At 38.4% G+C, this 26,072-nt stretch overlaps 1 protein-coding gene across 4 annotated transcripts in view; it reads left to right on the top strand.

Annotated features, from left to right (window-relative positions):
- The first annotated feature begins 7,334 nt into the window (after nt 1–7,334).
- TMEM196 (transmembrane protein 196) overlaps nt 7,335–26,072 on the top strand; it is a 43,805-nt gene continuing 25,067 nt past the window's right edge. For 2 of the 4 annotated variants that reach the window (XM_036761679.1, XM_036761682.1), the window contains exon 1: nt 7,335–7,535. In XM_036761679.1, coding sequence (XP_036617574.1) covers nt 7,371–7,535 — 165 coding nt within the window. In that variant the 5' untranslated portion in view covers nt 7,335–7,370. The remainder of the gene's footprint in view (nt 7,536–26,072) is intronic. The other 2 variants (XM_036761683.1, XM_036761680.1) reach the window with 1 other exon arrangement.

The raw sequence follows: 26,072 nt of genomic DNA, 5'->3' as shown, positions 1-26,072 counted from the left end.
CTGAATAGTTGAAGCTTTGAGATCATTAAACAGGCATCAAAGTCAAGCTCACTGGCCTATAGTTTACAATACCATTCTCTTAACTTGTATGGAAATTAGGGTATTTTCCCTCTCCAACCTTGTAGTACTTTTCCTGCTCTCCAATCTTTCAAAGATCTCTGAAAATGACTCACTCATTACATACTGAAGGAGGCAATTCATGTGGGCCTGGTGTAAAGAACAGCTGGCATGATCTTCCTACTTATCTTGTATTTCGATTTCTTACTATGCATTCTTATTCCTTCTGCTCCGAAAATCATTCTTCTTGATAGATAAACCAGATGCAAAATCAGACTTAAACAGCTGCCTTCTCTCCATTTTTGTGTTAGCCAAAAACTTGAAATTAAATATGTATCCAATGATTAGGGAATGGATAAATAAATTAAGGTATATGAATATAAGGGGTAGTTTGATGGCTCAGGAGATAAAGTGCTGGTCCTGAAGTCAGGAAGACCTGTGTTCAAATTTGGTCACAGACATTTGCTAACTCTGTGACCTTGGTCTAGTCACTTAACCCTGTATGCCTTAATCCACTAGAGAAGAAAATATCAAACCATTCTAGTATCTTTGGCAGGAAAATCTCACAGACAGTATGGTCTATAAAGTCATGAAGAGCTGGACACAACTGACATGACTAAATAGCAACATAAGAATATAAGAAATTGTTGATATGATTGTTATAGAGAAATATGAAAGTATTTACATGACCTGATGCTGAATGAAGTTAGCAGAGCCAAGAAAACAATAGACACAATGAATACAAAAAATTAAGTGGAAAGAACAGAAAGCACAAAATAATAATAATAAAAAAGAATGCCTCCCCAAAGAAGAAAACAGGCATTGCTTTTCGGAGAGGTGGCACCAGTACGAAATATCGAAGATATTGACAATTTTTGATGTATTGGTCAGTTTAGTTGATTTGTGTTTTCTTCTTCATTTGTAAAAAATATATATATGAAGGATGACTTGGGTTGGGGCCTCTGAAAGGCATTTAAATCAGATTTAAACAAGGTAAAAGCAAAGAACATCAAGAAAATTAATTTTCAAGTTTTGATTGAAGCAAGCCAAGAAATGTTTGTCTCTGCTTTGAGCAGAGTAAAAAGAGACTTCAGGTATAATTCTTCATAATTGGAGTTCCCCACTACCAGTCTATCATTCTTCCATTCTGGGTTTGTGGTCTGTTTCCAAAATTCATAAATGAATAGCTAAAATTTATGTGGTACTTTAATGTTTGTGGGGCAGCCAAATGAAGCAGTGGATAGAACACTGTATTTGGAATCAGGAAGTCTCATCTTTATGAGTTCAAATACAGCCATAGATATTTACTAGCTGTGTGACCCTAGGCAAGTCACTTAACTCTGCCTCAATTTTCTCATCTGTACAATGAGCTGGAGAGGGAAATGGCAACCAGTTCTAGTATCTTTGCCAACTCCAAATGGGGGTCACAAAGAGTTGTACATGACTGAAACAACTGAACAAAAACTTGCAAAGTTATTTGCATAGGTTAATTCATTTGATCTTCATAATAACCCTGTTTAAGTAGGCATTATTCATATGTCCTTTCTACAGATGATGAAACTGAGGCACAAAGAGGTTAAGTGACTTGTATGGGGTCTCACAGCTAATAAGTATATGAGTCAGGATTTAAACTCAGCTCTTCTAGGCTCCATGCCCAGTACTCTCTCTGCCGTACCATGTAGTCTGTAGAATATTCTAATGTAAATAGACTTTTCAGGTGTTGCATCAGTTGGTCTATAATGGAATATTCTTCACCATGCTTGACCTTTCTAACCTTCATGTATTTTTTATACCAGTTAGTTAATCCCTCCCCTCTATCACTTTTTTTTGTTACATATGATGTTCTTTTTTAAATAAGGTACATAATTCTCAACTTTTGTTTCTAGGCATCCTCTTGACTCCTTCGAGACTCAATGGAGTAGGAGGATTAACTTATATCCTTTCATTTTTGGCTTCATATTCTCAGATGTTACCCAATGCCTCTCCCATAGTAAACGTAGAATTGGCAGGATATATACAAATTAGGGACATTTGAGGAGGAAGAGTACACTTTTTGCTGAGAAGATTGGTAGAGAAAGAAAGAGTCATGCAGAAAGTGGCACTTAAGTTGAGTCTTGAAAGGAAATGACTTATAATCCTTCAAATTAAATTTTTAACAGGAGAATTGTGTTGGTAAGCAAAATGGGCTCTTAGCACTTAGTTCAAGTGCTTAGCCCTTGAAGAGTTTGGCCTTTGTTTCCTTGATTAGATTTGGGAGTCCTTGGTGGCCTTCTTGCCTCAGGGGAGGGCCTAGTTTACACCTGAGTTTGAGTGACATGTTTGAGACATCAGAGGCTTTTAGACCACGTGGGTTTAAGTCGCCTCTTTGTGACGATTCTAGGTCACGTGGGTGAGTCTCTGTGATGATTCTAGGTCACGTGGGTGAGTCGCATGTGTGACTCACCCTGGACGCTGAAAAAGATATAAAACCAAGGGTTCACTTTCTCTTCTTTGGAGCTCTTACCCACAACCATGGTGGCATGCGTGACTCTGGACCAGCCCTCGTTATGAGCTCCCGGGCTGAACTTAGATGTTGGTAACTATGAATTGTATTGGGTCTGTCTTTTGATGTTTGTAATTTGTTTGTATTTTGTTCTGAAGTCCAGGGTGCTGGTTTTTCCCCTGAACTAAGTGAATGCTGTCTGTATGCTAAATTAAAGTAAGCTCGTCAACTCCTTAACGTTGCTTTCCTTACTAAAGCAGATCAAAAGAACCTGTGCTTTTGCAGCGTGTTGGCAGCTTTCTGGGTGCTGGTTGTTGGTGGATCTTACACCCCCGCAGAAGCTGCTGGCCAGATTGTTGAAACAAGAATGCAATTCATTCATGGAAAATTTCTCTCCAAAAATTCAGACATAGGAAGAAAATGGCATTTTTAAATCCTTGTATGAGATAGTCAAGATTGGCTTGAATGACAAGTGCACCAAGTAGAGTCATGTCAGACAAGGTTTGGAAAGCTATATTGGAGTCATTCTCTTATCTTGCCTTATCTATTTCCTTTTCTTGGAGCAAAAAAAGTACCTTCCATAGTCCCACTGAGTGGGAATTTGTTTAATTGCTAAGTGGACCAGTGGTCAGTTTGAAAACCATTCATTTTTGGAAGCGGGGTGATTAACTGTTGACTTCAGAAGAAAGCAATGCATTATTAGTTTCCTAAGAAATAGATTCAGGTCACATTTGTTCACTTGTGCACTGAAAAGCCAGCAGATGGCAAGCTTGAGACTTTTAAGGCATTTCTGATTTGACTTTCAACTTGAAACTCTTGATATATCTGTGCATATACTGATCCACCAGTCACTGAATCTCATGAATGGATCTCTCCTTGTAAGTCTTATAAATTCTAGAATTTCAGGGTTCACAGATACCACACTAGAATCTCAGCCATCAGTCAACAAAGGACACACTTTGTATTGTTTCTTCTTTGTTACTAAATCATAGAGTTTCAGTGTTTCATGGGAACACAGAGCCAACCTATAACTCACAATTGTTTATCCAGGCTTTAATTGGAGACCTCCAATGAGGAGAAACTTAGCGCTTTCTTAGGTATCTCATTCCCCTTTAAAAAGGTATAACTTTTAAGAAGTATTCTGCCCCTCCCACCATATTAAGTCTATCTGTGACTTTGTAACTATAATTGTTGCTCCTGGTTCTGCCCTCTGGGGCAAAATTAAACAAGTCTAATACTTGTTTCACCTGAAAATCCAGCAAATATTCAAAGGTAGCCATGATGTATCCCCTCAGCCTGTTTTGGAGGGCAAACCAAACTTTTCTATATACTTCAACTCACCCTTACATGATGCCGATTAGCCTTTATGTTTATTGATGCTCTTCCTAAAATGTGGCACCCAGAACTGAATCTATCAGATTTGATCTGACCAGAGAAATGAAATGTTGGGGGGGGGGGTGCTATTACTCCTCTTATCCCTGGAAATTCAACTTCTGCCCATGAAACACAGGATTCCATTACTTAACTGGCATATGATATTGTTATTTCATATTGAAAGGAGTCCATTGGCACCCTCATGTCTCTTTAGATGAACTTTTCTCTAAGAAATGCTTTTATTATGTAGTTATCCAAGCAGCAACAGTATATTGGGGAATCTAGTGTACCTTGCATGACACATGCTCACTCTTGATCACTATGATTAAAGAAAGATCCTTAAATTTGACTTTGTAAATCCTTGAGTTATGACATAGTCAGGAGCATAATTTGTACAACAGAACCAGTCCCAGAAAAATCCTCATTTGTATTCTCAACATGCTAAATATATGCTTCCATTTACATTTCTATGAACAAGACTAAATATGTGCATAGACTTCTTTGATGGCCACCATCCAGGGCCATTTATCAATGAAAATCTGTCTCAATTTCAATAGGTGAATTTGAATTTCACAAGTCTTGATTTCATTCGGGGATCCAGGCAATTCCAGTATGTCTATATGATTACATGTCTAATCTGGAACTTTTACTAAGTGAATATAATTAGCCTAGAAATAGAAATAGAACTGCAATTCATTAATTTACTCATTGTTTTCCCCTCTGAATTCAAATATTCTCCTAATGTGAAATAACTTAACAAGCATTTACTAAGCATATTCTGTATATCAGGTATTGTGCTAGGATCCGAGGATGCAACAACAAAAACAAAACCAGTTCCTACCCTCAAGTCTTTTAACCTGTCTGAACTGGTTTCCTCATCTCTGAAATAGGAATAAAAATAGTTGTATGCTATATTAGACCAATGATGCCCCCCCATAACCACATCATAGTTACTTAAGATTCTGCAATTATTGCTTAATTTAATCATACAGTTTATAATGAATTTCTGGCTCTTTCTACTGAGGAAAAAAGTATTAGAGAAATACAGCAATGATTAATGCCAGAAAAGGGGGGCAGGCAAAGTGAATATTTTATCATTTTCTTAGAGAAATAGGATGGATTTACTGATTTTGTGGATAAAGTTATAGGTCTTTTAGAGCACAGTACTGATCAGAAGGGACTGGAAATACAAGACTTCGTGTATGTTTGGGTGTGTGTGTGTGTGTGAGAGAGAGAGAGAGAGAGAGAAAGAGAGAGAGAGAGAGAGAGAATTATCTGAGCTATTTTTCAACTCTTGTTTTTATTCTTCCACTGTCCTAACAGCTGGCAATGCCCTGATGTAGCTAAACAGGAGAAGGTATGAAGAAAATGTCATACTTTCTCTTGTTTGGATATACCTAGGCACTAACAGCTGTTAGGACATGGAAGGGGGAAGCAGGGGTATACACAAGGTGTCCCAAATGTCTTAGTGCAGTTTTAAACTAAGAATTTTGGGACACCTTGTATCTGCATGTTAGGCGCATCAGGGGAAAACTAACTTTCTAGATGAGAGGTGGGAAACTTGTGGCCTCAAGGCCACATGTGGCCCTCTAGGTCCTAAGAGTGGCCCTTTGCCTGAATCCAAACTTCACAGAACAAATCCCCTTCATTTATCATAAAGGATTTGTCCTGTAAAATTTGGACTCGGCCAAAAGGCCACATGTGGCCTGGAGGCTGCAAGATCCCCACTGCTGTTCTAGATCCACTCCTTTGGAAAAACATGAATATTTCATTGAATTGGAAACCCGAAATTGAACCTGGTACTACATGCAGGGACTCTAGGAAGACTGATGTGTCACATGAACCTTGCATGAAAATCGTGGGAACAACATTGGTAGCTGAAAAACAGTACCTCATTCAGTGCTCTGAATCTCTGTTGTAGGCAGGTTATGGACAAACCAAGTGTGAGTGTGTGTGTGTGCGTGTGTGTGTGCGTGTGCGCGTGTGTGCATGTGTGTGCTTGTTTTCTTTTATCAAGGTCTTGTTCAAACAATTTTAAAACATGTATTGTGAATTAGAGTGAGAATGCAACGAGCCCTTCACTGATCTGTCTAGGGCTGGCTCCTGACTGGAATGAAAGCAATACTGCATCTGATACATATTGGGACTCAACATAATAAAATTTCATCCTTCCCCAGTATCACCTAGTAAAAAAAAAAAAATAAATGTTCATTTTAAGCCTTCCTTGAGAGACTTCCGTGGACTAAGAGGGTCTTGGGGCTGAAGAAGAGCCTTGTCCCTTCTAGGAAGTGGATGTTTTTCTATAACTACGTCCTTTTGTCTTTTAGGATCGTTAGCTTTCTCAATATTCTCTACTCCCTCCCTTGACACACTCCCCCTCCTCCAGTTTCCCCTCCCCAGAAAGTTTTGCACTATAAGAGCTTTGAATCTACACAGATATCTTCTCCCTTCCTAAAGGGAGTGTTAAAGGGGGGAGGGGTGGGGAAAAGGTACATCTTGGTACGCTTGTAGTTCATTAGGGTCTCTGGGCGGGGCTGAGCAAAAGCCAGCTAGGGTATTGGCTCTAAACACATACATACATATCTATCTTTTTCCCTCCTCCATCAAGCTCCTAAATTCCAATGAGGTCACTGAGATGACCAAGAACAAGATAAAAAGAGAAGGGGAGGAAGAAGAGGGTGGCGGTGAGGAGGAGGAAGAAGGAGAAGAGGAAACAGAGACAGAAAGGGGCAATCAGACAAGGTCGACTTTGTCCGAGACACAGCAACTGTGCGGAGTGTGGTGCTGAATGTAATCTGCTTGGAAGAGAGACGGAAGCGGAGATAGGACTGAGCCACTTTTTCTATTACGACAGTGACAAAGGGAGAGGAGGCAGAGAGGAAACAGAAAGAAGGGAGCGAGCCCTCCCACTCGGCCTCCCGCAGAAGACAAAACCCCTGGGCTCAGGAAAAGAATCAAGGGATCCCGAAGTGCTGGAAGACACAGGACAGAGGAAAAAGCCAGCTAACAAGAGAGGGGGCGTGCAGCTTTCCTGCAGGGACTTTGGACGCAGCAGCACCCTGGACAGCGCCCGGGTGAGCGCATCCCTGACAAAAAGACTAAGCTCTAAGCTTCCATCCTCTGGAGAAGAGACTACTTTTGCAGCATCTCTCCTCTATCTTTCTTCCCCTCCACTTCAGCTTGCCTCCAGCCCTGGAACAGAAGGAAATCCTTTGTCCTTCGGCACTTTGAACGTGCCAGGAGGTGCCCTGGACGCTTTGGCCCCGTCCAGAGAAGCTCGCCTCTGTCTCTGGGACCTGAATACCTGCTGGAAAATGCTAAACTGGTGAAGAAAGGGAAAAAAAAGTTTTGGGGGGCTTGCTAGGGGGAGCGAGGGGAGTGCACAGGGAAAGCGGAAGACAGAAGGTGGATGGTTTGTTTCCCGGGCTGATCTGGAAGGAATGATGACCGAGGAAGGATGTGCACCAGCGGCCAGATCATTGGGAGCCTGCTGGTGCTCTCTGTGCTGGAGATAGGGCTGGGGGCGTCCAGCGTGGCCGTGGGGGCAGTGAGCTTCAGCCTGGCCCTCAGAGAGCACCAGCCGCAGCTTGGAGACTCCTCTCCGGTATGGAGCGGGCTGTGTGTACGTTAAGCCATTTCACTCTCTCTTTAACTCTTGTTGCTGATGATCATTGCGTGTTTAATAGCTCCTCCCCGGGAGGGAAGGCCATAATAAACCTCCCCCTTGCATGTCAGTCTGGAAAAGCATCCCCTGTGCATTGTTCCTGTGGGTAGGCTAAGCCTGTCCTCTGTGGTTCTTTTTTTTTTGTTTAAATGCCTGCTTGGGGTGAAGACCCAATGAAATAAGGATCGCTGGTTTACCTGGAGGGTGAAAGGGTCCTCTGGGAGATCCTGGAATGGTCTTGTTAGTGGGAATAATTAGGGGGTGGCTTTTTCAAGAATGTCAAGGGCATGTCCTCTGACTCCGCTGTTCTCATTAGAAGGTAAATCAGATGGAAACATGCCATCTATTTCTTAGGATCCTCAAGAGCAGGCAGGATTGTAATTATTCTTTTGTCTTAGGGAAAATGGTGACCAGGACACACAAGTAGCAATTCATATGTGACAAAGAGAGATACATGGTGTGTGTGTGTGTGTGTGTGTGTGTGCCTGTGTGTAATCTCATATATCTTAAGTAATGCTAATATTGTTCTCCATTGTCCTTTTCTGCTAGTTCTCTCTAGATGATTACTTATCAGTTTACACCTGGAAACCACTTTGTAAGGTCTAGCCAATCACTTGTTTGTGGGAGAAGGTAGGGGGTGAACAACAACAGAGTGCAATTTGTAAGAACACCTCTAATCACATAGTTCCTACTGAGAGGTTTCACACATTTCCTGAGGCAAGCTGTCAGAACCAACATACCTTTTGTTTCTTCCCCAAGGTAAGATTCAGGAAACTTTAGGAACTCATTCCTTCTGCTAGGAAATGTAGTATGGGCCTAACTGCAATTATTTTCTTCTTCCTGGGTTCCAGTGAATATCATTACCTTTCTAGGTTTACGCTGTACTTTGGAAGATGGCTATTGGAGGATGTAGTTTTATTTTCCTAGTAATTCTATTAGTGAAATTGTAAAATAATTTGTGTTGTCGTATTTTGAGTGAAAAGATGGTCATTTGGTGACACAAGTGTAATAACCCCAATGATAATTATTCTTAATTAAGTTGATACCAAATACATGCATATTGATTAAGGTTCTCATGGGGTTCTTTAATAAGCATAAATTAAACTAATCCTTGCCCTTCAGAATTTAGTAACCAGGTCACATCTTTTAAAATTAAATTTGAGAAGATTATTTTCTTTACAAAAAAAGAGAAAAAAATTGGACTCTAGTTCCAAGAAAGCTTTAACATTTTCAAATGAGTGTGCAATTCATCTTCAATATTAGTATCAATGATAGATTAATTTCACGGCACGCTTTATGGCTGCAAAACTTTATATATACATATATATCATCATTGGACATTCTTTTGATTTGATCATAAGCAATCTGCTCAGACTGAACTTACAAATATAAGGAAATAGAGCTTATCAGTTAGGAGTGCAATGGAAACCTTTAAATTTTTCTTCATCTTATATACAGTAGGTAATATTTTTGAAGTTATGCTGCAATCACAGAGTAGAGCAATAAACTTCCGAACTCTTCCCATGAAAAACTGCAGTTAGTATGAATTTTTATGTAGCTCTAGGGCTCATAGCCACAGAAGAGGCTAGCTTAGCTGATGTCTTAATGATTAGGATTCCTGCATTGTTTTCCAAGTTTGCCCTTTGGCAAAGCAAACTAAATGAAGAAGCTGAAGCCATGTCTTCCTGATGCCCAAAGAGCAGGCTTACTTAGTGGGCATAGGAAGAAAAGATCAATCAAACTGGATGTTGGTTTCATATATAGAAAAGCATCTAGCACTTTGCTTGACTCAGCTTCTCTTTGAACCTAGTTGTTTGGCATCCTGGAGATGCAAACTAAAAGAGGTCATGGTTGTGTTGTCATGAGACTGAAGGGTCTGGTCAATTCAATGGAGGGAAAGAGCTATAACTTGTTAGGGCAGCAAGAGTCTGTGAGAAGATCATATAAATGATTTGAAATTGATGGGTTCAAGTTGTGTAGAAATTGTTTCTAACTGCCAAAAGCAGTAAATAATAAGTGGGTAAGTGGGCATTGTTTGAAAGCGATGTTGTAATCAAAGCGAGAGATGGCATTGAAGACCAAGGGAAAGTCATAGAAAAAGTTAAAAGAGAAAAACGAATGAAGTGGGTAGGAAGCTGCTTTTTCCAGCATATTGTCACATGGATGATAACTTAGCATTGAGTTTTCCTACAAGTAAACTAGAAGCAGGGACTCAATCACTCACTTTTGCCTGTATGGTCCTAAATAAGTCATGAAATCAGTCTTGAGTTGAAAGTGAATTCAAAGACCATCTTATCCAATCCATCCTTCAACATGAATCCCCTCTCCAACATGGCCAACAAGTAGTCATCACTCACTGACTCACAAAGTGGCTCATTCCATTTTGGCTAAGCTACTTGACTTATTTTGATTTCCATTTCTTCATCCATAAATAAGGAGATTGGACTAAATGACCTCAGTTGTTATTCTTGGCTCTAAAATCCTGTGATCCTGTGTCCTTATCATGTTGCAGCATTCATGTGTTTGGAACTAGCTCTTTTTTCCCTACAGATACAACATAAGGTAAGCTCTTGGAAACAGAATAAAATGCTACAAATATTTAGATTACCAGAACAACTTTTCCTAATATCTTTTGTATTTGATGGAATGCTGGATGAAGAGCCAGGAAGACTTGGGTTTTAATTCTATCCCAGATATTTATTTATGAGTTATGAAATTCTGGGCAAGTCATTTAACTTGTCTCAACTGTAAAATGAGCATAATTATTCTTGTAGCAGTTGTCTAAAGAGGTTGTTGTGAAGAACAAATAAAATAACTTCTGAAAAGTGCTTTCAAAACCAGTGACAGACATTTGAGTTATTATGATTATTTATTGTCTATATTAATTTATTCTATATGGCGAATCTAGCACTTCAGATGAGGAGAATTTTTATGAAGCTTCAGAGACCTACTTGTTTAATGGCCTCATCCTTCACCATGACAACAACTCAACCAATTGCATGTTGTGTTAAAGTCCATACATATACAAACCTTAATCCAGACCATAGCAACATAGAGATGATAGTCCATAACTAAAGGGAGACTGCAAAAAAGAGAAAAAAAGCATTTCTTGTTGCTATAATTCTAAAATCATTCATTTACCTTTAACTAAATAAAAAAATAAAGGTAGGAGATATCACAACACAAGAAGTGACATTAGGTGTGTGATATTTGAATCCAATTTATCCATGATTCAGAAGTTCCCAAGCTTATTTGGCCTACTGTCTCCTCTAAAAAAATTATCAGTGCTTCCCTGAAAATCTTACAAACTATGGAAAAAATCTCAAATTAAGTATACAATGACACCTAAGGCTACTACCACACCATCCCCAGATCCTCCCAGTGCCCCCCAGGGGGTGGTATCACCCACTTTGGGAAACGCTGCAAGTTAATCTTTCCCCCCATGAATATGGTTTAGTATTTGCTTCTCTGAAGTTCTGACCTCCACTTGGAAAGCAGTGCTTGGTATCTGAAGAAAATTAACCATTTACCTTAGTGTAACTTGTAACAATTCCAGGTTCATGTAATCAAAGAAAAACAGCAGATTGTACAGCAGATCTGGTAGGGATGACTACCATATTTGAAATAGTACAGAAATGATGAGTCTTTCTCTCTCTAGATGCTAGTGAAATCTCTGTCCTTCAGCTGCCAAGGATGCCCTTAGACTTGTAGTAAATCATCATGGGGATATCTGGTGCTTACGAACATCTCTTCTACCATTAAGGAACATGTGGAATAAAGGCATTGTAGTTCACCAGTTTCAATATTTCAGATCCTAAATCTGTGTTGGATTATTCCAGACTAGATCATCTAGATCTCTTTAGCCTAAATTACACACATCATCAATGAAAAATAGCCTTGATTTCTCTTCAAAACTGCAATGCATGTTAGATCTTTTATTATTGTTTAGGTAGCTAACACCTACCTTCAATAACATGTAATATTATTACTGGATCAGAGAAAATACAAATCCCAAGCTGACAATTTGTGAATAATGGAATCAGTAACCTCAGGTAGTCACTTGAGAAAAAATATATGTTAATTCTATGTTACTTTCAGAGTCTTAAAATGAGTGGCTTTTCCCCAGTGAGTTAACATAAAGTTTAACTCAGCCACAGCTCACTCAGTGTGAAGCTTTTGGTTGTCTTAGCAACCAAATACAATTGCTAGGTGACTCCTATGATTGTGGATGGAATATTCCAAATATTCACTTGGTATACCAGGTGATATATCTATCTTCCATATCTTAAGGGTTGGTATGTGAAAGAGGAATTAGTCCTGTTCTGTTTGGTCCCAGATGGAAGAACTAGGAGCAGTAGATGAATACCACACAAAGAATTATCTTGCTTGGATGGAGAGAAAACTTCCTTACCATCTAACCATCCACAGATAGAGTGGAATGTTTTAGGAGACACTGGATTCCCTCTCATCTGAAGTCTTCAAGCAAAGAATGAATGAACACTTGTTGGAAACATTTTGGAGGGGATTCTCAATTAAATATTTATGACTTCCAAGGTGTCCCCCATTGTTGTTATGAGACTCTATTTTCTATCTATAAAATCTGCTCCAGTGCCTACCTTATAGTGGTTAGGTATGAAATCAAGAAGAGGCTGGAAATCAGTTGATAAAAGATGTTTGGGCATAAATAACCATGCTGACAAAAACATTTAGTACATTGACTACAACTGAGGAATCTGTTTCCATTGTTTATCCCACTAAGCAGAAATGTCCCCCAAAATAGTAAGATAGAAAAAGCTGTGAGACAGTGAGAGAAGCCAAAACAAATGTAAAGATTAATTAAGGTTCATCCAAGTAAAGCCAATTATAGTCTTTCCCTGGGGTGATTTTGCATATGCCAGCTCAGCATCCTAAAGAGCTCAAGATTTCTTTCATGGTAGTCTCAGTTCAGAAGGTGGCATTATTTGATTCTCGACACAGGAATGGGATGTCAAAATACCTGCACTAGGTCATTGTAATTTGTTTCTCTGAAAATGCCCATATTTGTAGAGCCCTGGAATGGGATTTCCAAGCCAGCTAATTGGAAAATGTTAAAGTTTGAACTGGATAGAAAGTGGGGGAATTAGACTCAAATTACTTTTGGAATTTCAGCCAGAAAATATGGCAAGTGTTGATTAGTCCAATGTGAAAAGTGGCCAGCTCTCATACTGAGGAAAACTTTCAATTTTTTTAAACGGTCCATAACAATGGGTTATCTAGAATAGCCAACTTTAAAATTTTCCCTTGGGGGAGCTAGGTGGACTCTCTAATTTATATTGGATCTTTTGGAGTTGTAATAAGGTTGGACAAAGGGAATGGGGGAATAGAACAGAGGTCAAAGATGAATCATTGGCTTCCTCAACATAATTTACCCCATAATTTAGCCCAGGGCTATTCCTAGAGCATAAAGTAGTAGGAATGGGATAGGAAAGGAAAAATATATGACCCTGATGATTTTCCCTTCTCCCACAATCATCTTAGGATAATAGCTGTTGTTCTTGTTGTTAAGTTGTTTTCGTTTGTGTACAACTCTTTTTTGACCACATTTGGGATTTTCTTGGCAAAAAACATGGAAGCAATTTGCTATTTCCTTCTCAAGCACATTTTACAGATGATGAAGTTGAGACAAATAGGTTTAAGTGACTTGCTCAGGGTCACACAGCTACTAAGTGGCTGAAGCTGACTTTGAACTCAGGTCCTCCTGACTCCAGGGTTGGCACTCTATCCACCATGCCTTGTAGCTGCCCCAGGATAACAGTAGTGAGAGCTAGGTAGCACAGTGGATAGAGCACTGGGCTGGAAAACAGAAAGAGTAATCTTCCTGAGTTCAAATCTGGCCTCAGACACTTACTAGCTATGTGATCCTGGGCAAGTAATTTAACCCTGTTTGCCTTAGTTCCTCATCTGTCAAATGAGCTGGAAAAGGAAATGGCAAACCATTTCAGTACCTTTGCCGAGAAAACTATGAACATAGTCATAGAGAGTCAGACACAACTGAAATAAATGAACAACAAAAGACAGATAATTTAGTCTAAGAAATCCATTTCACAGATGGGATATTGAGGATTAGAAAAATAAAATGACTTGCCTGAATTCATTCAGTTTATGAGTGGCAAATCTGGGATTTAGACCCAGGGCCTCTATTATGTGTTTCACTATTCCTGAAAGCAATTGGCATAATCAGCCTATGAACATTTTTTTAAACATACTTCTACTATGTACTCAGGACAATGACCATTCCTGGAAAATACAGAAGCATAAAACCTAGTCTCTGTACTCAGGGTTTGTTTCAGATTCATTGACTGGACAAGAGAAAATTAAACTAAGTAACAACTAATATAACACAGTGTGTAATTAAGGTTTGAATTGTCTGGTAGAAAGTAAAAGTGCAGCAGTTCAGAAAAGAGGAGGCCTGAATCTCAGGGAGATTTTTGAGGATCAGATAAACCAATGGAAGAGATCTAATTTCAGTTTGAGGCATTTTAAAATGATATGTAAATGAGAATTGTTGTTATTTTGATTGAGAAGCTGTGTAATGTGGTGGAAAGACTGTTGGATTCAGAGTCCAGTGACCTAGTTTCAGATCCCAGCTCTGCCACTACATGTGTGATCAACTTGCTATATAATCTATCCTTCAAGATGCTTGTCCATAAAATGGAGTTGGACTAGCCAATCTACAAGGAACCTTCCAACTCTAAATTTATGATCTTTTAATCTTGGAAGGATGGTTAGACTTTGTATTGGTAATATGAAGATGAAAGAGCATTCTAGAAAAAGGGAATAAGCAGTCACGGAGCACAAAGTATATTTATGGGACAGTTTATGGGACTAATCTGGATAGAATTTAGAATGATTTTAATCAAATATAAGGACACCTAGATGGATAAGTAAGGTAAGGCTACATCATAGAGTACCTTGAAATCCAGGCCAGTGGCAGCTTTTGTTGTTTCTTTACCTCCACAGCCAAAGGACCTCATTAAAGTACTCTACTGAGAAAACCGAGGTCATAGCTTCAGCAAAAGCTTCCAATCTCACATATCTCAACTTGCAACTCAGGAAGCCGTCATCTCATCACCACTGGTACATGGTCATGTGTATGCTAGCTAGATGATAGAAATAGATATTTGTAAATCTCTCACTCACTTAAGATCCATTTCCTGTTGAAAATTGGTCAAGCCAAGAGAATTCTATTATCATGATTGTTAACATCATTATTATTATTACTACTAAGCTCAGAAAATGAATTTCCAATATGTATTCACTACTATTGTGCCTCTTGACAATCTTAGTTTTCTTATTTCTTTCCCCAAAAGAAAGATTTTGGCACTATTGTTAGTTATGTGATATGCAGACTTAATCTGGTAAGCAATTCTGTTATGTCAGTTTCTTTGGTTTTAAATGAATCTTTTTTTTATTTAAGATGGTGACTTTGGAAAATGGTAAGCTTTGGGTTGATGCACATATCCGGCAAAAGAATCAGTCCAAATTAGTTTTGAGTGAAAATAAGTGGACAAACATAACCTCTGAAATGGAGGAGATGTCAGAGGGCAGCATGTCATTCAACCCAGGACTGAACAAGCACCTTTCCTATAACATGCCCTGCATGTGGTTAGAGAGCCCTTGCTTAAATAAAAAGAAACCCTTGATATCTTGGGGCAGTTGATTTCACATTTAGAAACACACACACACACACACACACACCAGGATTCTCTTTTGGGATTAAACATGTCTAATTTATTCAGATGATCCCTATATGACACTTATCCAAGGTTCTTCATCACCTGGGCCATCCTGCTCTGGAAACTATCCAAATTCTCAATGTCCTTCCTAAAATATGGAGGTTTGTTTAATCCTCCAAACTGGTATTTATTGAATCTCCTCATCTCTTACTGCTGGCACAGTGATTAAATTCTTCTTTATTTGTCTCCTGGAAATTACTCTCCTACACAACTTCTTCTGAGAAGTTCAATTAATGTGGATAATAATACAACTAGTAACAGCAGGAGTTTATATGGATATTACCATTCATTTCTTCTGAGGTACAAATGCTTCTCTTTCATCATTGTTGTTGATATCCTGCCAGTTTTAGTGAGGAAGTTACATTTATTGGACATAGAACCTGAAGTACAGAAAAATTAATTCATTGGCTCAAGATTAAATTCATTGTGACCTAAACCAATATCTGTTTTCTTCTTATCCAAGAATATAACCAAGAGACTAGAATACCAGAAAAAAAAGACCCTGCAGCAAATGTAGGGCATGGTAAAAGTTCCCTGAAATGGATTTTGGCTCAGGGATGTGACAGTAGGGGGAAATCTCTGACTTCTCTTCTACGTCAGCAACTTCAGATGATTATGAGTCATTTTGATTTGGGGAGGGGAACATGCCAGGGAAGTTGTAGGAACCCTAGCTAGGTTGACTTCCCTTAGGAAGACAAATTCCCTCACTTTGACCATAAAGAACTTGGAGATACAAAACTCAATGAGGATACATCACAACTCAGAGAATCACAGAGTCAATCAAGATTGACCTTGACAACCTAATGTGTGCAACTTTCTCCTCAGAGCCGCACAAGTACAAGAGACTTCAGAGGACAATGATTCCAGTTACCTCATTTTTCAAATCTGTATTGTACTTCAGCCATATCAAGTTCTAAATATTTTTATTGGATCATAATTGCAACAGGAGGCACTAAATAATTCCATTTTACTTTACTTGAAGTCAATATATATTAAATTCATCATATTAATTCAAGGGGCATATGAAAATTAGGATATACCTGGCCTAATTTTTAAAAAGTCAAGCTACTATTATGGAAAAAAAATCTCAAATGCTTTATTAAGCATTTAAAGAAAAAATCTCTAGATAGCATTATTATCAATAACAACTAGAAAACAAAGTGAATATCCTATAAGCATATAGACTGTGCCTTTAAACACTTGAAAATATAGAGGAAATGTAGATATACATCACTAGGGTTGTCACTTTCGTTATTGCTAACTTGCTTTTACAGATTCCTTTTAGCTTTATGTCAGTTATTGGTGAAATAGCCCCACCCACCCATCCCTCAGTGAACCTTCACTAAGCAAAAGCAGTTGGCATAGTTGATAAATGTCATGGTACATTGCCATTCTATGCCTATATTCCCTAACCTCTGCACGAAACGCTGGAAGGGGCATTCCCTCCAGTCTTCTCCAGACTTGGCTGGTAATTCCAATTACCCACTGTCCATTTTGTTCCGGTGTTTTTTTAATTCGCATAATTGTAGACATTAAGCATATCATTTTTCTGATTGTGTTAAATTCACCCTGCAGTAGTTGACACCCATTTTCCTTTGTTTCTATAAATTCCTAACATTTTCACTTCTTACTCCATGAAAACATTACATTCAAATGTGATCATTCCTTCAGTTGTTTTTAGTTAATAGACATTAGTACTGTTTCCTTTTGCTACTACAAAAAAATGAGAATTGTGTTATATATTGGACTTTTTTCTCTGTTCTCCTCGCGGTATTTCCCTAAAAGTGAGATTTCCAGGTCAAATGATGAAAACATTCCATAGGAATGCAGAGCGGTCTGTCCAAATTTGTCTTCCCAGATAATTGAACCGGTTTTCAGATCTAAGAACAGTATACTATCGTTCTTGTCTTTCAATGTTTGCTTTTTTGTTGTCATCTTTATTTTCTAGATTTCCCAGCATGAAGTGAATTCCATAATGTTTTAATTTTGATTGTTCTTATCACTGATGATGCAGAACAGTTGTTTCTGTGTTTGTTAATAGTTTGCCGTTCCAAATTTGGGGAAATGAACCATATATTTTCACAACTTCTCTATTTGGAAATGGTTCTTGGTTTGATTGAAAGAGTTTTCGAACTAGAGTTAGGAAGAAATGAGTTCAAATCCAACCTCAGATGCTTATTAGTCATGGAAATAATTGATGCCTCTGTCTGTCTGAGTCTCTTATTTTGTAAAATCAGAGCAATAACACCTGCCTTGCAGAGTTGCTGTGAAAATAAATTAGGTAATAGTTTCAATATGTTTTTCAAACCTTAAGGCAATACACACACACACACACACACACACACACACACACACATCTCTCTCTATATATATATGTATATAATATATATGTACACACACATATATAAACACACATGTGTGTATAGATATATCTCCTTGTATATACTATATGTAGCATACACACATATAGAAAGATATATATATATAGATACACACATATAGCTATTATTATCACCATCATTATTTATGTTAGTCAACAAATGTATGTCAAGCATTAATTACATATCAAGCATTGTACTAAGTGCTAGAGATACAAAGAAAGACAAAAATGTCACGGCATAAGGAGTTCACATTTTAGTGAAGGAAAAAGCATGTAAAAAATGAGGCACACATAAAATATAGAGAGTATGTTGTAGGTAATCTCAGAAGAGAAGCCACTAGTAATTGTGGGGATGTGGAAAGACCTCCTGTAGAAGGTAAGGTTAGATCTGATTCTTGAAGGAAGCCAGGAAAGCTTAATAGGTCAAGGTGAAAAGGCCAAGGATTCCAGGCCTGAAGGGAAGCCAGTACAATGGCACAGAATATTGTTTACAAAGAAGCCCAAGCAGCTCAGATGGGCCTAGAAAGTGCATGGAGAGGAATGAAGTGTACAAATACTGGAAAGATGAGGAAAGACCAGTTGTACAGATCTTTAAAAGTCAAAACTAAAACTTCACCTTTTTCTTAAATGAAATAGGGAGCCTCTGGATTTTATTCAGCAGGGGAGTGGCATGTTCAGACTTACTTCTTAGAAAAAGTATTTTAGCAGCTGAGTGGAGGATGGATTTAGTAGGGGTAAAGGACTGAGCTAAGGAAACCAATTAGGAAGCTATTTAAATAATCTAGACAACAGCTAGTGAGGGACTGAACTTGAGTGTAACTGAACAGAGAAAAAAAGATGTATATGAGGGATTATGTGAACATTTTTTAAAAAAGACCAGAATTATCATTATATTTGAAAAGTGAATGAATGAGTGGAGTCAATGATGAGCCTAAGGTTGAGAGTCTGTGGGACTGGAAGGGTATTCTTTATATATCTTGGATATTGATTATTACTCTAAAACATATATTACAGTACATAATATATCATATATTATGTATTAATATTTATATTAATATAACATTAAATGTTACATATACTATTATATTTTAAAATAATAAATACAAAGACTTTTCCCCAGTCATTCCCCATCTTATCATTGCTACATTGATTTTGTTTGTGTACAAGCTTTAATTTTATGTAGTCAAGTTGACTATTTTCTCTTTTGGGATCTCTTTTATCCCTTGCTTTGTCACTTGCTTTTTGTAAGAAATACATTTTATAAAAACAAAACCTGAATAGATTCCATGAGTAAGGTCCATTGAATTAGCCAAGGGAAAAAATTGCAGGTTAAACTCCTTCTTAGTAAACTCCAGGATCTAAGTTTCCTCCTTCCTTGCTATTTTTCAGAGGATATACAATAATAATAGCAAAAGGCCTCCTTTACTTGTCAAGCTGAGAATCATCACTGGATTATTTTAAAAGAAGAAAAAAATATCACACAGCAGAAATGGAACAGAACACAATGCATAATGCATTAAAAATGACATTAAGTTAACAGTGTGGGGGAGATGTGAAGATGGATTGAAATTCTGAGGAAAAATTACAATTTTCCCTATATCTTGAGGAGTTTGGGCTTCTGGCTAGTGATTTTTTTAGGTAAGATGTTGGGGACTAGAATTTCACTTATATGACTGTGGCATGCCCATGATTCATGTGTTACATGGAAGTTTTCACTTTTTGATTCTTGTTCTTCCATGATTAACCTCTTTCTTTCTCCATTCTTTTCACTTGCTCTCCATGCCAACTAGAATTACTATGTTGCTGCTGGTGGGGGCTCATGCTGCATCTGTCCTTATGGTATTCATTTCAGTTCAACTGCTTGCTCATTGAACCATCTTCATCCAATGCTGTGAATGTTTTACTTTGTTGTTGACTAACAGTATAGCTCCACTCCTATTAGAGAACACTTTATTTGAACACATTCTTTTCAAGCAAAAGTAGAATTCCATCTTCCACTGAAAGCTAGATGACTCATAGTTGGCAGTGTAGCACAGATCTCTTTTAAGATACAAGTTCAACTAGATGACCTTCCAACTCTGAGTTCTGAGATTCAGCCACCTAATTTAAACTAATAATTCTACTTTTGCTTGAATTGGGACAATAGGCTTTTTCTCACTCATTTCTCTGGTTGACAACCATTCTTTTTCTTCTCTTACTTTCCCCATCTGGTAAGACTCTGCCTTTACCACTAGATAGTCTGTCCTCTACCCTTGCCCCTATCTCTGATCTGTCCCCTGATTTTCTTGGGCACCAATGTAGACCAATTTCTGTCCTACTCCAATTATATTCATTATCATAATTATCACAACCCAATTGAAATTTATTATAAATATTATGTCACTTCTTATTCAAAATAACCATGTAAAATAGGTACTGGAGTTGATTAGTGTCCTCTGTTCTTAAAGAAGACTAAAATGACACCACTACACTAGAATCAAGTTTCAGTGCATCTGACTGTGGCTGATCAGACCAATACAAGCTCAGAATGTTCTACCACAGGTCAGGTACAAATAGTCCATGTGAACATCTGGGGTGGATTCTCTAAATTTGTGTATCTAGTGCTTCTTCTGAGTTGTTTCGATTCTGCTTTGCTCATAGAGCACAGCACTTTCTTTGATGTGGGCATGCCATGCTGATCAGTTCTGTGCCAGCATCTCCCATGTCATAAATCAAATACAAAGTTCTTAAGAGAGACTTTAAGAGCATCCTTATACCACTTCTTCTGACCACCATGTGAGCACTTGCCCCATGTGTGTTCTCCATAAAATAATCTTTTGGCAAGCATACATTTTACATTCAAACAATGTGGCCAGCACATTGGAGTTGCACACTCTGAAGCAGAGTTTGAATGCTTGGCAGTTTAGTTCAAGAAAGGACCTTCATGTCAGGTGCCTTATTTTGCCAGGTCATCTTCAGAATCTTCCTAAGACAATTCAAATGGAAGTGATTCAGTTTCCTGGCATGGGGCTGGTATACTATCCAGGTTTCACAGGCACAAAACAATGAGGTCAGCACAATGGCTCTGTAGCCCTTCAGTTTGGTAGGCAGCCTAATACCTCTTCTCTTCCATACTTTCCTTCAGAGCCTCTCAAATACTGATCTAGTTCTGGCACCGTGTGCATATTGTACTATTGTCGCTATATTATAGAAGATGAAAAAACTGGAGCTCAAAGGCATGAAGTGACTTGACCAGGGACACAACCAATAAATTTCATGGAGAAAATTTCAGAAAACTCTGTAGGTCATAGATGTGCTGCAGTCAAACATGTGAAAATCCACATCCCAATGATACACCAAGATGGATGATAACGATCGTGATACTTCACACCTCTAGAGTACCTAAGGTTTGCCAATTGCTTTTGATATAGAATACTGTTTGATCCTCCCAGCAACACTGAGAGGAAAGTGCTACTATTAGTCTTGGTTTACAGATCAGAAAACTGAGGCTGAGAGAAATTAAATTGTGTATTCAAAGCCACACAACTCATTATTTCCTGAGACAGGAACCCATCTCCTAACTCCATGTACAGCACTCTGTCCAATTTCCCTCTCTCACTATCTCTGAATCCCCTATATTAGGGACTCAAAACACTTTAGGAACATAGCAAATTTACTTTCTCTTCTAACAGAAGAGACTCTGTGGCCAAAGGTTATTGTAGTGACCTTTCAGTGCAGAAACTCTCTCAACCAATTCAGATAAGCACCTGCTCAACAATTAATATTCTTAAAGACTTGGCTGAAGCATTCAAAGTAATTTGTCCATAGTCACACAGTCTGAGGGGCAGGTCATCCTGACTCTTCTGGGACAGCTTGGTGGCACAGTGGGTAAAGTGTCAGGTCTGGAATCAGGAAGACCTAAGTTCAAATATGGTCTCAGACACTTAGTAGCTGTGTGACCCTGAGCAAGTCAGTTTCCTCATCTGTGAAATGAGCTGGAGGAAAATGGCAAACCACTTCAGTATCTTTGCCAAGAAATGCTCAAAAGGAGTCGTAAAGGGTCAGATATGACTGAGATGGCTGAACAGCATCCTAACTCTTAGGTCAACTCTCTATCCAAATGTGTCAAACTCTTTTTAGGGTTTTCTGTGTCTTTTGTATGCATTATTTCATTGTAAAAAAGTGCTATTCCACAATATTAACAACTTGCTTAGCCATTCCCCAATTCAAAACAATCTACCTTATGTCCATTTGTTTGCTGCCACACAGACAAAAAAAGTCTTACTATGAATATGTTGAGAAATATTCAATCTTTCTTTCTGTCTCAGACCTCCTTGGCATATGAAGGTCTGAACATTTTAGTCACTTTCTTAGTATGATTACAAATTACTTTGTAGAAGAGTTATATGAGGTCACAGGACTATCAAGAATGTACTAATTCTATCCATCTTGACATCCAACCTATAAATTAAACTAGAAGATAAAAGGAAGTTATAGTTAAATAGAAGAATAGCTCTGATCAGGGGGAAATATTTTAACCAAACAGGTTAAGCTCTCCAACTCTCTTCTATTTCCAACATTGACTCTTTCTAGCTCTTAGCATCTTTTTCCAGCTTGTTGAGTTTAGAAGAAACCCTAGAGTTGTTTTTATTTTCATTTTCTTATTAAAATTGATTTATTATTTATTCATTCCCTTTTACTATTAATCCATTAGGGGATGGATTTTGTTTTTGTATTTGCATTAGTTCCATATATATCTTTGATATTGAATGCAAAGATTTTTCCCCAACTCACCTTTCGCCTTCTTAAGTTTATTTTGTTCATGCAAAATCTTTTCAATTTCATGTGCTTAAAATTATCTCTTTTATCTTTTGTGCTCTTCCCCATCTCCTGTTTGGGAAAATGAGTCAAGTATTTCACATTTAATAACAGGGTAATATCTTTGAGATTCTTAGCACCCCTTTTCCCCTTTTGTTGCTGTCTGGCTGCCATCAGTGAAGAAGTAGAAGAAGGACACAAAGAATTAAGGACCACTTTGTATTTCCCTTTGTTTCATGGGTTGCCATGACCAGATTTCATCACTAGCCTATGTTTGTTGAGCATCTGTATGCAATTAACTATCCTCAGAAACTAATCTTCAAAAAACCAAAATCATTTAATTGTTGGGACAGTATGTGAAGCCTTTCCAATATAGCAGAATGGGCCAGTGTTTTTGTTTTACTAGCAAAGCCTTCCATAATCCAGTGTTATCTCAACTTCATAATGACACGTCTGAGGACATTCTAGAGCAACAATAATTATTACCAACAGTTCTAAGAATTTGCACCAACAACTCACATGTGTATGTGTGTATGTTTGTATGTATATACATGCATGTATGTGTGTGTTTGCATGTATATACACGCATGTATGTGTATGTTTGTATGTATACACATGCATGCGTGTTTGTATGTATATACACATGTATGTGTGTATGTTTGTATGTATACACATGCATGTGTGTTTGTATGTATATACACACATGTATGTGTGTATGTTTGTATGTATATACACACATGTGTATATCTGGTGTGCATTTACGTGTGTGCGGGTGTGTATCACACAGTGGCCACAAACTTTTATCTCCTCTAAACCATGAGTTTTTCAGGATCATATATAGTCACAGATTTTTCAGATAGAGACAATCAAATCCAATCTCCTTTTTCTATAGATGAAGTAAGTGAAAGTAAGAGTAGTAAAATGACTTATACAGTGTCATATAATGAGTAAGTGTCTGAGGCAGGATTTGTACTAAGATGCTCCTATTTTCCAGTCCTGCACTCTATTGACTGCACCATGCAGCAGCCTCAAAACAATCACAACCACAATCAGCATTTATATAGTTACCAAGTTTGCAATGCACTTTGAATAGGTCGTCATTTGAACCTCACAGCAACCTTGTGCAATAGGTACTACTATGACTCTCATTTTATCAATACAGAAACTGAGGCCCAAAGGTGACTTGCCCCAGGGTCATGCAACTATATTTTTAAAGTCTAAGGTGGGATTTGAACTCAGGTCCTCCTGCCTCTAAATCAAGTACTGTATTCACAAAGTTAAAGAAATTTACAAAGTTGAGAACTTTCACTTTAAAGTTCCACAGTTCCTCTTTATTCTCTTTCCAGAGTGAGGTATTACTCTAGAGCTATTGAGAGAGTAGGACTAATGTTTTCAAAGCTACCTGGATACTTTCAAACCCCTGGAAAGCCATTGACTAGCAGACAAGGAACAGAAATGCCTTAACAGAGTCCTTGAAAAACAACCAACTCTTTTGTCAATGACCAACTCCCAATGTTTAGAAGAAACTTCAAAGTCTTGCACTTCTGAATGTTGGCAACCAGGGTGCTGTGTTGTGGTTTCTTTTTTAAAAAAAAAAAAAGAAATCCAAAGATTTGAGAAACAAAATTGCAATCAGCTATGCTTCTCAGGAGAGAAAAATAACATTTTGGGCATGGCTTTTTCAGAAAGGCTTGTGAATAAATATGTTCCCATATTCTGCCGTAGGGTGCATTATTTCAATAAACAAGTCACAGATGATTCCATTAAAAGAAATCCACCCTCTTAAAACAGAGCCATGTCACATGAGATCTATGCATGTCCATATCCACGTCCCAGAGGCCCTCACTAAATCAAAATAAGGACTGAATTTGGGGGCATATTATGAAATTTAAACATCCTTACTTAATGTAAACCTATTTTCCCCCCACTCAGCTGTAATCAAGGCAAATGGCATTCCTTAAACAAACAGTTATGTTGGCAAAGAGTAGGATAATCCTAGCTGTAATTCGTGATGTTTCTAACCTTTCCCTTACTCCCAGTTAAGAGGATAGTGTGTGCGTGTGTGTATGTGTGTGCATGTGCACACATGCATGCATATGTCTGTGGCTAGAGATTAAACATGTGATTTCTTTGGCATAGGGAATGCCTAAATATTGCAATGCTCTTTAATAACATAGACTGTCACCTTTTCTGCAGTTTAGTGTTAGACCATTACCTAGAAGGGAGGTGAGGAGGGAGGGACACACCCACCCACCCACCCATCCACAGAAAGAGAGATATAGAGACAGAGACAGAGAAAGATGGAAAGGGAAAAGGAGAGAGAGAGAGAGAGAGAGAGAGAGAGAGAGAGAGAGAGAGAGAGAGAGAGAGAGAGAGAGAGAGAAGGTGAGACAGAAGGAGAGAGAAGGAGGGAAAGAAAGATTAAATGACTTTCCCAGGGGCACAAAGCCAGCATTTATCATAGGCAAAACTTGAATTCAGGTCTTCCTACTCCTAGCTTTCTATTCTCTATGCCATGTTGCTCCATATATGACGAAGAGCAACTTCCAACAGTATTTGGAGAAACCTGGGCAGGAAGTCAGGAAGACTCACATTCAAGCACCGCCTTTGTGCATCCTAACTGTGTGATACCGGGCAAGCAATTTAATTCCTCAAGCTCCAGGTAAGTCTGAAAAACCATACATTGCATAACAGATGCCAACCTATGTTGGTAAAGGGAGGAAGTATCCTATTCCATTGAGATTACAGGCAGAGACTCTATTTATATTGTTAATTGTGAGTAAAAAACCAGCATAGGGTAATAGAGAGCTTGTCTCAGAGTCAAGGAGACCCGGGTTCCAGTGCTGCCTCTGATACATGTTTGCCTTGTGATCTTGGGCATTTCACATGACTTCTTATTGCTCTCCCTGGAAATGCTCTAAGACTATAGTTTGAGAAAGGCTTGGTGACCTGCATTGGTAGAGAGAGTTTCCACACAGGGAGTAGTCTAAGCTGATGAAATCATAGGTCTGGAACAAGAACAAAAGAAGGGGCCAGTAATGCTTGGGTCACAGGGTCACTCTGAGGATCAAATGAGATGATGCTCATAAAATGCCATATAAATGTCAACTAGGATTAGAATCATTCCTTAGACCTCTGCTTTGGTCTTTAAGATCAGTCTGTTTCAGAAAGTTTCAAAAGAACAAAATGGGATAGAGCTAGGGAAAGTCTCGCACTGTCTTTCTTCGAAGCTGCCATCTGGAACTCATTATTGGCCATGGGCTGTCCAGGAACTGGGGCACTCACATATCAGATTGCAACACAAAGAGTTCTCAGGAAGCTGGAAAGTAAATACTCTGTGCATTAAAGGCACCTCAGAATAAGGCCCTCAGTGCCAGACTGCCTTAAATCCCATCCTAGAAATGGGTTGATCATTCCAAAGTATCTCCCTTTCCTACAGCAGGCCAGGTTCACATTAGGAAGCAATGGACAGTAGGATCCCCTCAGACTTTTCCGAAGAAGATGAATCATGGCCCAGAATGTCTGATTCAGTTGAATTGACTC

The sequence above is a fragment of the Trichosurus vulpecula genome, chromosome 5 (assembly GCF_011100635.1).
Source record: "Trichosurus vulpecula isolate mTriVul1 chromosome 5, mTriVul1.pri, whole genome shotgun sequence".
NCBI classification, from domain to species: domain Eukaryota; kingdom Metazoa; phylum Chordata; class Mammalia; order Diprotodontia; family Phalangeridae; genus Trichosurus; species Trichosurus vulpecula.
The sequence above is the reverse complement of the archived record's forward strand: the minus strand, read 5'-3'. Positions and strand labels throughout refer to the sequence as shown.